We start from the raw sequence: 12684 nt of genomic DNA, 5'->3' as shown, positions 1-12684 counted from the left end.
CCCTAATTTGTGGCATATGTGCACAACATACCACATAGGTTATAAAAATCAGATGCCCATGTTTAAACTTACACATCCATTAATATGCCATAATACAGTGAAAAAATATTTGGGTTTCTATTCTTCCACTGTTTAACTTGAATTATCAATTAATTGATATTAGAGAGCTGCATAATGTGTCTCTTTACACATTGTTCGTATTCAGTATTGTGCTGTCTTGATTATTTTGTGCATGTGTGTATTCTTCTTCCAGTTCTTAATCCTGCATAACAGTACACAAAATATTAACCACCATAAACCTTTTCTTTGTGCTGCCTGATGTCTTTCTGTCATTCGATATGAGAAAATGAAATGTAGCTTGCTGATGTCACTGTATGCACGAGTGGTTCATAGGTATGTGTAGTAATCAGTGTTACATAGCTTAAATTGCATTATGTGTTGAACAGAAGTGGAAGTGCCTGAAATGATATGAAACTGAAACATTGAGATGCTGTGAAAAGCTGTTCCTTTCCCTAAATACATTATTCCCTTGTTGCAGAATAAGGAATAACATTAACTGTGAAGGCTGGATGTTATGCTCATACCTTGTGTGGTCATAAAAAAGACAATCTCTTCAGAAAATATCTTTTTCATTACATAAATTAGAGCTGATTAGGTATGATGTGTTTAAGACTGAAATAACATGGATGTTAAAAATTACTTTGGAAATAACACACAGATGATTTAGCTGCCATAAAAATAACACATTTTTTTAAGTTCTTACATTATAAGGACATTTAATAAAGTTCATGCTTCGCAACCTCGTAGTCCTGAACAGATTTCAGGGGGTTGCAGCCATCTTCCCTTTTCTTTGTGGCTACATGGTGCTTGAAATATTTTTTCTCTTGTAACATGGAGTCATGGTATAGAAAAGGTTGAAAATCACTGATACAGTTTACAGCCCTTCATGTCAATTAAGAACATACGAACAGCCTTACTGAGTCAGACCAGTGGTCCATCTAGCCCAATATCCTGTCTTCTGACAGTGTGGCCAATGCCAGGTGCTTCAGAGGGAATGAACAGAACAGGTATCAAGTGATCCATCCCCTGTCACCCATTGCCAACTTCTGGCAAACAGAGGCTAGGGACAGTGGTGTAGCCAGGTGGAGGGAAGAGGAGGAGTGAAAAAAAAAAAAGGTGCCACCCGCTGCGGCGCTTTTACTGACGGGGAAGTGCTCTGGGTCTTCGGCGGCGGGACCTTCGCTCGCTCCTCAGGTCCTAGCGGCATTTCGGCGATGAAGCTTCAGTGCCGCGAAGACACCCAAAGCGAGTGAAGATCCTGCCACCGAAGTGCCGCCGAAGACCCAGAGCACTGCCCCGTCAGTAAAAGTGCTGCAGCGGGTGGTGCCTTTTTTTTTTTTTCGCTCCCGAGTGAGTAAAATTAAAAAGGCGCCACCTGTGCTTGGTGGGGAAGCGGCCACTCGCCCGCTCCCCCCCTAGCTACGCTACTGGTTAGGGACACTTCAGAGCTTGGTTTTCCTAATAGCCACTGTTGGATTTATCCTCCATGAACTTATCCAGTTCTTTTTTTTTAACCCTGTTATAGGCTTGGCTTTCACAACATCCTCTAGCAAAGAATTGTGTGAAGAAATAATTCCTTTTGTTTGTTTTAAACCTGCTGCCTATTAATTTCATTTGGTGATCCCTAGTTCTTGTGTTATGAGAAGGAGGAAACAACACTTCCTTATTTACTTTCTTCACACCATTCATGATTTTATAGAGCTCTTCCATATCCCCTCTTAGTCGTCTCTTTTCTAAGCTGAAAAGTCCCAGTCTTATTAATCTCTCCTCATATGGAAGCTGTTCCAGACCTCAATAATTTTTGCTCCCCTTTTCTTTACCTTTTCCAGTTTCAGTGTGTCTTTTTTGAGATGGGATGACCAAATCTGCACGCACTATTCAAGATGTGGGCGTACCATAGTGGCAATATGATATTTTCTGTTTTATTATCTATCCCTTTCCTAATGATTCTCAGCATTCTGTTAGCTTTTTTTGACTGCTGCTGACACTGAATAGGTATTTTCAGAGAACTATCCACAATGACTCCAAGATCTCTTTCTTGAGTGGTAACAGCTAATTTAGACCCCATCATTTTACATGTATAGTTGGCATTATGTTTTCCAATGTGCGTTACTTTGCATTTATCAACATTGAATTTAATATGTCATTTTGTTGCTGTGTTATAAAAACATATACATATAAATGTCTTTTGGAATAAGGACATACATGGGGTCTGAATCTGATCTCACTGTTTTAAATGGACTTACTCCTGATTTATATAATGGTGTAACTGTGATCAGAATCGAGCCCAGGTGTGTGTCCTTGAAGAGTTTTAAAAACACAGAGGGCAGTTTTGACCTGGACTATAAAATCCATGAGGAACCAGTAGCATTGTTGAGGGTGAGCGTGTTGTGATGCCATGTATTTCTAGGTATGAACCAGGGGGCAGCACTGTTCTGCATATGCTGTCTTCTTCTATGGTTGAGGTTGCTGTGAGCACATCAGGCCATGCTCAACTTCCTCTGCTGGCTCCCAGCCAATTTCAGACGCCAGTTTTAGGCCTTGGGCCTAATCTTTGACACATTAAATGGATCATGCTCCAGCTGTCGTAAAGATCAAAATTCAACATGTGGATGTCTGCAACAGTTGCACTCCTCTGCAATGCTTAATTTGCAATGAAAGAGGGGCTGGGGCTCAAGCAATTTTTTTATATTCATAATTGACACAGCAAGCCCAAAGGTGCCCGAGTTCTGAACTGCCAGGCCCAGAAGTGTCGGAGCTCAGCCCTGGCAAGCCCTGGCAAAAATTAAGCACACCGTCTCTGGGACCATGAAGATCACAAAGCCAGGGATGAAGTGTCAGAGCTGGGGACAAAGTGTTCTTGATTTAGGGGATCTGACTTTGGTACAAATTTCCAGAGGTGATCAGTCAAATGCAGGGCTGACCATCTTTAGGATATGTTGCAAAACCTTCCTCTTTGAAAAAGCCTTTCCACCGTAGCAAGAATGACAGTGACAACACCTTCCCCTGCTAATCAAAACCCTCTAACCTTGTAACAAACAAATCAACCAACCAAAAAACAAAACAAGAAAAACTACCCCAAGCAGAGTGTTTCTCCAAAATGACAGGAATTCTGAAAGATGCTCCTCTCACCCAAGACACACTCCTCTGTCTTTGAGACAGTTAGATGAAGGAAGTGGAGACAAAGCCACACATTTAATTAGGAAACAGATGGAGAGAGGGTGGACAGAAAAGAGTCACTAATTTTGTCAGAAGATACTGTATTTGTAATATCTGCGTAAATATGACACTACTTTGTAAAACAAAATCAGTAAGTCTTCATCTCTAAAACATAGAACCATTGAGAGCCCTCCCATTTCCATGTTGTTAAAGTAACAAATAATTTTTCATTTGAATGTCTGTCACGCTCACGTTCTAAAACAATTTGTATTTCCACAATGTTTGTGCTTTTCCTCATTCATATACATCCTCAACAATGATGACATGCCCCAGCTGCGCTACTCTGAGCTAATCAGCTTCTTGTGTTATAGTCAGAGGTGCTTAGCTCAGAGCTTAGTTCAGCAAAACCACATCCAGTTTCCCTGAATTTTTGGCTCACAGTTCTGCGGTGCATGAAAGCTAGAGGTACAGTTCTGCAAATGCAGAATTCTCATAATGTAAATATCAATACAGCAACAAATATATGCATGCTCATTTTCTTGAAGATGTAAGCATAGCTGAAAAGCCATAAGCATATTTTTCAGGCCAGCATTTCAGAATGTAAGAAAAACAAAACATCATTTTTATGTAAGGAAACTGGAAAATAAACCTAAAAATACCCCTGCACACCCTTCCTATGTGCAGTTAATATTTTTTTTTAATTACACCTCTACCTCGATATAACGCAGTCCTTGGGAGCCAAAAAATCTTACCGCATTATAAGTGAAACCGTGTTATATTGAATTTACTTTGATCCACCGGAGTGCGCAGCCCCGCCCCCCCGGAGCACTGCTTTACCACATTATATCCAAATTTGTGTTATATTGGGTAGCATTATATCGAGGTAGCGGTGTATATGTTGATTTGTCTGCAATATTTTGTCACAATCTCAAAAGAAGGTGAATACAATTTTATGACTCAGTAGAAAAAAAAGTAATTGACATTTCTTTTGGATTTCCCTTTTGTAAAAATATAAATAATAGAAATGCTAACGAATGCAATATAGAGTATCTAGCTATATTAGTTTACAGGCACAAATTAACAATTACTTAAACAAGTCCCAGAAAGTTGGTCAATAAAAATAATGAATCATGAATTTACTAATGCTAATAATATTTTCATTGAACCAATTAAAATGCACAGCAGGCTAGGGAAAGATAAAGTAGAACTCCAGTCTGAAATAACTCTGTTGACTCACAGTTTCATTGCTGGTAGCCTAACCAACCATGCACAGTTTGACATACAACTACAGTTTGTGAGACAGAAAAAAAGAGGCAAAGATCACTTCAACCATCTTGTGGTGACGAATAAAAATTCTAAGCTGCCAAGTCTCATTGTTTCAATGTAAAATGCAAGAGTCCCATGTAGACTAAACTATAAAATAGTAAATCAGTTATTTCACATAGTCAGCACAATCTGCAGGTCTGTTCTGTAAGAGGTTTCTCTACTTTGGAACTTTGTGTTTTCCCCCCGATACTCTGCTGTTCTTGCATATGATCTCTCAAATGTGCTGTTTCACAATGCGGAGTTATTTTATGTAATTTTATGGTCCCCAGACGATACTTATTGAATTCATAGAGCATCTCATGGGTAATCCATCTGGCAATCACAGAATCATGCAGCAAAACTTCCCTCCACTCCAGCCTCAATCACAAGGGTTTGTTGCATCTCTCTCTAATTGGATACCCCAAATGCATATAAATACTATACTGTACTCTAGCTAATGATGAACTGTTTTGCAGCAATCAAAATAACTCCGGGAAGACTCATTTTTTAATTTATAAAATGCATGCAGTTCCCAATCTTAGGGAGTGTGGACAATATTTAATAAACACCTACAATTGTGTTTCTTTTAGATTTCTAGAAATGTCTTTGATTTGTTTTCTAGATTGATTTTTCACATCACAGCTTTTTAACTCATGACAACTTAGCTGATGGCAGAGAAGCATAAGTGTGCGGAAGTATCATTAACACCTCCTTATGCATACTTAGGCCCCAAATTGGCAAGGTATATGCAAGAGGATTTTCAGAAGCTCTCAGCATTGTCCTAACCCTGGTCCTGTTGACTCCAGTAGGAGCAGAGTTTGGCAAACGCTTTATGCTTTTGAAAGAACAACCTTTACCTAAGCCTGCCTTTAAGGTTGTGAATAGTCCCATTGACTTCAATGGGACCACCTACCAAATACCTTCCTAAGTGAGGGTGTAATGCTTTTTTTTCTGCCACCTGATCCAACCAGAGCTCCTCCTGTCCAAAGGTCAGATGCCCAGGTAACATACACAATTAAAGCTGGTTAGTATTAGGGGGGGAAGAGGATTTGAAGGTTAAAATTAGAGCAATAAGATAACCCAGGAGAGTGGGATGATTGATTGTTTAGAGAGCAAAGGTTCATAAGGGAAATCCCTGCATCTGTGTTCAGAGCCTAGTCCTGTAAGGTCCTGAGCATGCTCAACTCTCCTTCGTATCACCTCTCAGGACTTTTAGGGAAAGGGTTCCTAAAATGCCAATCCAAGTAAAACATGCATCCAACGAAGTGGGTATTCACCCACGAAAGCTCATGCTCCAATACGTCTGTTAGTCTATAAGATGCCACAGGACTCTTTGCTGCTTTTACAGATCCAGACTAACACGGCTACCCCTCTGATACTTGACACTTGAGAACAAATCTGATAGCCCCAAAAATGTTGGGAGAAAAGATGAATTGCATGAATTGTATTCTTTGAGAGTGTCGGAAGGCAAGTGGGCAAGGGAGACCCAGTGGATATAGTGTACTTGGACTGTCAGAAAGCCTTTGACCAGGTCCCACACCAAAGGCTCTTAAGCAAAGTAATCAATCAAGGGATAAGAGGAAAGGTCTAGTATATGGTTAAAAGATAGGAAACAAAGGGTAGGATAAATGTTCAGTTTTCCCAATGGAGAGAGGCAAATAGCAGGGTTCCCCAAGGATCTGTACTGGCACCTGTGCCATTCAACATATTCACTAATGATCTGGAAAAGGCTGTAAACAGGTGGCAAAGTTTACAGATGATACTAAATTGCGCTAGATGGTTAAGTCCAAAATTGACTGCAAAGAGTTATAGAGGAATCTCCCAAAAGTGGGTGACTGGGCAAAAAAATGGCAGATAAAATTCAATCTTGATAAGTGCAAAGTAATGCACACTGGAAAAAATAATCCCAATGATACATACAAAATGATGGGGTCTAAATTAGGTGTTTTCACTCAAGAAAGAGATCTTGGAGTCATTGTGGATAGTTCTCTGAAAACATCTGCTCAGAGTGCAGCAGCAGTCAAAAAAGCTAACAGTGTTAGGAAACATTAAGAACAGGATAGATAATAAGACAGAAAATATCATAATGCCACTGTGTAAATCTTAGATATGCCCACACCTTGAATACTGCATGCAGTTTTGGTCACCCCTCTCAAAAAGATATATTAGAATTGGAAAAGATTCAGAAAAGGGCAACAAAAATGATTGGGGTATGGAACAGCTTCCATATGAGAAGAGATTAAAAAGACAGGGACTTTTCAGCTTAGAAAAGAGATGACTAAGGGGGGATATGAGAGAGGTCTATAAAATCATGACTGGTGTGGAGAAAGTGAATAATTAAGTGTTATTTACCCCCATCACATAATTCAAGAGGTCAACCAATGAAATTAATAGGCAGCAAGTTTAAAAAAAACACAAGGAAGTACTTCTTCATATAACGCACAGTCAATCTGTGGAACTCGTTGCCAGGGGATATAGTAAAGGCCAAGACTATTAACAGAGTTCAAAAAAGAACTGCATAAGTTCCTGGAGGATGGCTCTATCAATGGGTATTAGCCAAGATACAACCCTATGCACCAGGTGTCCCTAAACCTCTGACAGTCAGAAACTGGGACTGTATGGCAGCGGATATATCACTCAATAACTGTTCTGTTCTGTTCATTCCCTCTGAAGAATCTGACACTGGCCACTGTCGGAAGACAGGATATTGGGCTAGATGGTCTGATCCAGTATGGCCATCCATTCTTATGAAACGTCTGAATTCCGCTTAAGCCCCAGCCCTGGGAGGCACAGAGCACCCTCAATTCCCATTTCAGTTAATCAGCGCTGAAGGCACTCAGTACTTTGAAAGATTGAGCACTTTACCTTTCTCTGTCACAGTAACAAGATTTACAATGATCTATATCCTGTATCATTTGTATTCTATTTCAGTTTCATCATTTCTGCTCAATTAACATACAGGACACGAGTTTGAAATGTGTTAATATAACTAGTGAGTAAATGAAGGTCTAGCTGGCTTTTCTGACCTAGAAAATAAGTTAAGCAGATGTAGTAGGCTTCATATCTTGTGATTTTTCACCTAATTTTTAATTGATGTATTTACTAAGCATTAAATATTATGCCTTGTTATTAGTAATGAGTGTTTCCAAATCACAGACACATGCATAATTGCATCTAAAATATATTTGTACCATTACAGGTCATGGATTAACTGCAGTAAAGGAAAAAGCAGGAGCCACTCTAAGAATTCATAATGCGAGTTCAACATCGTCAGAAGGCGCACAACCTGCCACAACTGAGAGCAAAACACCAGGGATCAGTAAGTAGCTTATTAGTGCAAGTTGAACAAAACTTTTTGACAAATTATCAAATGTATACAATTTAGGAAATTCAAAGATTTTGGTGACAGAATCCAGTTCATTGTGATTTGTTGAAGATAGCACAGTGTTGAACATGTGTTGTGCCTGGCTCTTTTTCATTTTATTAGATTCCAGTGATGCCCCAGACCAGAGCTCCATTGGGGTTTCACCCTCTTCTCCTTCATCTGGATCTCGTGGGATGCTGTCAACAATCACTAATGCTGTACAGAACACAGTGAGTAACTCCAGTGTGTCTTGTCTTCTCAAGTTCTCCTTCGTGCCCTCTAATTGCAAGTCACATTTGAAGACGAGGGTTTGGGAGTTTGTGACTGTTTGAAAAACAGTTTTTGAACCACAGATCTACAATGACACTTTCACGCAAAAATAACTAGCTCAATATAAAGTTTCAGGTATATCAAAGAAAGTAACCAATTTAGGCTACACCTACACTGCGAGCTATGGGTGCAATTCCCAGCTTGCATACACATACTCAGGCTAGCTCGATGAGAGCTACTGCACCTATAAACAGTAGCCTAGCTGCAGTAGCACAGGCAGTGGCAGCAGAGGCACAGCTTAGCAATGCTGAGCCCTACCCACGAGATTCAGGTGAGTTTGTATTCAGCCTGGTTTTAAACCATGCCACTAAATCTGCTGCCCATGCTACCATGGCTCCACTACTGTTTCATTGAGCTAGTGCAAGTATGTGTATGTGAGCTGGGAATCACATCGCTAGCTCAAAGTGTAGACATGGCCTTTGAGTGAACATTTGGGACTAGACTTAGTTTAAAAAAAATTCTGGCTGCTGCACTGTGTATGTCTATGCAAAGTCTTGGGAATCATGTGGAGGTGTGGTGCTCTCATGATTTTTATTAAAATCAAGTCCTTTGTGATTAACTTTGAAAGGAGGGTTTCTGATATTTTTGCTGGCAGATAAAACAAGACAATCCTACATTTGCTTGGTTCAAGACTTTTACTAAATGATTCCTTTTCTTCTCTAGCCCTGGCCTCTCCCTTCTTTGCCTACTCTCACATCTCAAGCTGTCTCTTTGACACTGCTCTCTGGATATCTTGGTGCCATCTCAAACTCAACATGGCAAAATTTGAACTAACTATTCATCTTTCCTCCCTTATCCATTATTACCATTGTCCTTTCCATATTCCTTGTGATCCAGGCTCAAAACCTAAACATTGCGTTTTACTCTCTTCTTCCCTCTTCTCCGCTCTATCCCAGCTTTTGCCTAATCCTGTTGCTTCTTCCATTTTACCTCTCCACTATCCATCCACACCTTGCCTTGTTCCTTTCAGTGTGTATAAAATGCTACCTCTACAGTCATTTTCCATTGAACTCTTTTGCCTGGTGCTCTAGCATGGGATTGCAAAAATTACAGGCAGCATCTAGGAAGCATAGATGGCAGGGTTTCCTTTGTGCAAAACTGGTGAGGGTGATATTCCCTTTCAATGATTGTCCAGCCCATTCGAAGCATGCCATGAATAGCTTCACTCTAATGTCAAAGATTGTGGGAACATGGGAAGATTTCCATTGACCACTCCCCGAGGGCTGCAGTGAGGGTCACAGAGTCAGTGAGGTTGTAGCTACCTACAATTGGCTGGTGGTGGGTTTGGATGAGACTGCCTGAGCTCCACGGGGAGGCCAGTCTGCAAGTGGGAGAATTAGGAGGGAGAACTGGAAAGTTGGAGCTGTCCATGTGGGTGGTGAAGGCCATCATATCAAGGTAACAAATGGTATCAAGAAGAAAAAGAGCAGTTCAGGTTCCTCATGGTAATGTAGTGACTCCTGCCTCTTGTTGAAAAAAGTTTCCTTCAATGTTCTAACACTGAGAACAGAGGCAGTCTTGACTGCTGAGACCTCTGTAAAGTTTTCCATGTTCAGCTCCTCATTTGAGAAGCTGCCAGACGTCGAGTCTAGGCTAAAGACAGAACAGTTAGCCAGTGTAGGTTCTTCTTCCATGTAGCTGAACCAATGAGGGAGATGAATAAAGCTGGTGAGAGGACATAGAATCAATAGCTTCATGTGAGAGAATCCCCCATGTAGCAGTTCATTGCAGCTGTCAAATGAAAAAAAAACTCAGTTACACGAGTGAGGTGAGCTCCTTTCATAAGGGCCCTTAACTTCAAAGGAACCTTTTGTACCTAAGATTTGCACTGACCCACTGCATGCCATTTAAAGGAAAAGATGAACCATCCATGTATACAAAGTAAATATGGCTTTATTCTCTGATTATTATTCTTTACTTTATTAAGAGAATTGCTATTGGGCATATTTCTTATTGACCTCAAGCTATTAAATATCATTCAAAATAAGTTAATTATAAAACCTTTGTATAGTACTTTTTCTCCTGGAAAATGGATTCAAAGCAAAGTGAGATGATTGATGAAGTCATAAGTTCTATTATTAGTAAGGGTGGAGAAACTTTGGGGAGTTAAAAATTCAAAGTCAGCGTCAGCAGAACCAATGGTTTTTAACATAAAGTGTAAAGAAAATAACCACACTGCATTGTTTTATGTGCAGGGAAAAAGTGTTTTGACAGGTGGTCTAGATGCTTTGGAATTTATCGGCAAGAAAACCATGAATGTCCTGGCAGAAAGTGATCCTGGATTTAAGAGAACCAAAATACTGATGGAAAGAACAGTTTCCTTATCTCAGGTTGGATTGCTTCAAACCCTCTTTGTTAGTGCGGTTGCAGATTACTGAGCAAGAATTTCATTCACATCAGTAGTAGGGTTAATTTAGTATAGTTAGACCTATGCAAATAAAAATTATGCATTGTGTCAGCTCCACTTTGTTCTCTGCAGGACTGCAAATTAATGTGTTTTGTAAAATTAGAACTTGCATATAAGCAAGGATGTGCAATTACTGATTTTCATAAGATACTGTGTCAGGTGATAAACGTACTCTGGAGAAGTGCTCAAACCCTTTATGTTTTCTTAATAGTTATAAATCTGTATTCACACCAATACATACATAGTTGTAGTGCTTTCCTGGGGAATGAGTAATAGTGGAATATAGCATTCATTTTATTGGGAAAAAAATTAAAGCAGTAAAAAATTATTACTTATATCCTTTTAAATTAATGCTATCATCTAGGGGAACAGCATACTCAATAGCAATGCACCATGCCCTTACTATATGAGTCAAGTCATGAGTTGTGTCTTCAAAGATTCAGAGACCTTGTAACAGTATAATCTGAATATAATCATTGCCAGTACCCGTTACTTTAGCTCTCCAGGTACAGACGTTCAGTAACTGCTTACTACTTTTGCTCACTGCAATAGAATTTCATCAATAAACTGTGTCTGTGTGTCTGTGTTAATAAACACAGATAGACCTAGGTAGCATAAAACCTATAGGTAGTAAGGTTAAGGGAAATCCTATAGCAGTAGACATTAAAAGGGCGCCTTTATATTACAACAATATTTTCCTGTTTGTAGAATGTAATATTGTAGTGAGATATTTTTCTCCCAACAAGATGTTTCATTTTTAACATCTACCACTGTAAGCAGAAACAGAATGATACTGTTAGAACAGATCAAAAGCAAACTAATCCATGCTAAGCAAATTACATAATTATACACTTTACCTATATCTACTTGAGCAATGCTCCAAACGGCCATTACTGTTAAAAAAGAAATATGTATAGCCATAAAATATTATGGCCCCAGTACTGCAGTTGAAGTTTCTACATGGATCTGATTGCAAGATCAGGGCTTAGTTTTGGGTAATGTGTTTTTTGTAACGCATTCCAAGGCACTTCGCAATGTAATATTGCAACTCTGGCAATAAAGGGGACTCTCTCAAGTAGTGTAGACTCAAAATTTGATCTGACTGAAAATTTATGATCTGAAGAAAGTCATCTAGATTGTAAGAACCAATTTTTCAAACACCGGACTACAGCTGTGTCTGCAAAAATACACATCTACATGAAACCAGCTAATTGCATGGGCAGGTATATGCGTAAGTTTGGGCCTGAATTGGGACCTAAATAGGCAAGGGAAACAAAGGATGGGAGAAAGGAAGTATTAAATGGAGGTAATAAGAGGTGGGGAAATGAGGCAGAGAAAGGTAAAGTGATTGCCTAAGTTCACACAGTCTGTGGTACAATAACTGAACCCAGTTCTCCTGAGTCCCAGTCCACTGCTTCCTTTTAATCTAATTTGTGCATGCAAAATTTAGATATGAAGAATTGTGTATGCAGTATTGAAAATGGGGCTCCTTTGGAAATCTGACACAATATACCTTGTACATCTAATGAATACTTGAATGTCATAACATACCAAATTGAAATAGGAAATAGTGCAAACATAGTAGAGCTAGATATTTCATCCTTGTGCAGAGGGACAGGAGAAGGCCAAAGTGCCACATAAGCGTAAAATGTCAAAATATGCTTAAGTGGTTCATAGGCTTTGGATAGGGTGAAATTTAACCCATAAATACAGTGGAAAATGTATACAAGAGGCCATTTCTTCTTAGGCAACCTTCTGTATTAAGAGAGCACTCCATAATATCCCCAAATGTATGGAGTACAGTTCTGATCCATTTTTATTACAAAACCCTACCTTCATTAAGCAAATTATTTTTGTGGGTCCAAAGGTCATTTACAACAGGTTTCACTATATATTCACTATATATGTACTTCATGTGAGTAGGAACCCTGGAAACAGCATTCTGCAGAGATTGTGCTCTATGTATACGTACTGTAGGACCTGTATCGGGCACTGGATGAAGTAAAGACTTTTTAATTTTTCTTCCCTTGCAAATGGTGGCAAAATTTATGAGGTATTA

At 39.4% G+C, this 12684-nt stretch overlaps 1 protein-coding gene across 6 annotated transcripts in view; it reads left to right on the top strand.

Moving 5' to 3' along the window:
• Positions 1 to 12684, top strand: part of FAM114A1 (family with sequence similarity 114 member A1) — a 62536-nt gene that overhangs the window by 15342 nt on the left and 34510 nt on the right. For all 6 annotated transcript variants that reach the window (XM_045019107.1, XM_045019106.1, XM_045019105.1 and 3 more), the window contains exons 5-7: positions 7724 to 7843; positions 8012 to 8118; positions 10414 to 10548. In XM_045019107.1, the coding sequence (XP_044875042.1) occupies positions 7724 to 7843; positions 8012 to 8118; positions 10414 to 10548 (362 nt within the window). The remainder of the gene's footprint in view (positions 1 to 7723; positions 7844 to 8011; positions 8119 to 10413; positions 10549 to 12684) is intronic.

The sequence above is a fragment of the Mauremys mutica genome, chromosome 5 (genome assembly GCF_020497125.1).
Source record: "Mauremys mutica isolate MM-2020 ecotype Southern chromosome 5, ASM2049712v1, whole genome shotgun sequence".
In the NCBI taxonomy this organism is placed as follows: domain Eukaryota; kingdom Metazoa; phylum Chordata; order Testudines; family Geoemydidae; genus Mauremys; species Mauremys mutica.
Note: the sequence above shows the minus strand (reverse complement) of the source record. Positions and strands in the feature narration are given on the sequence as shown.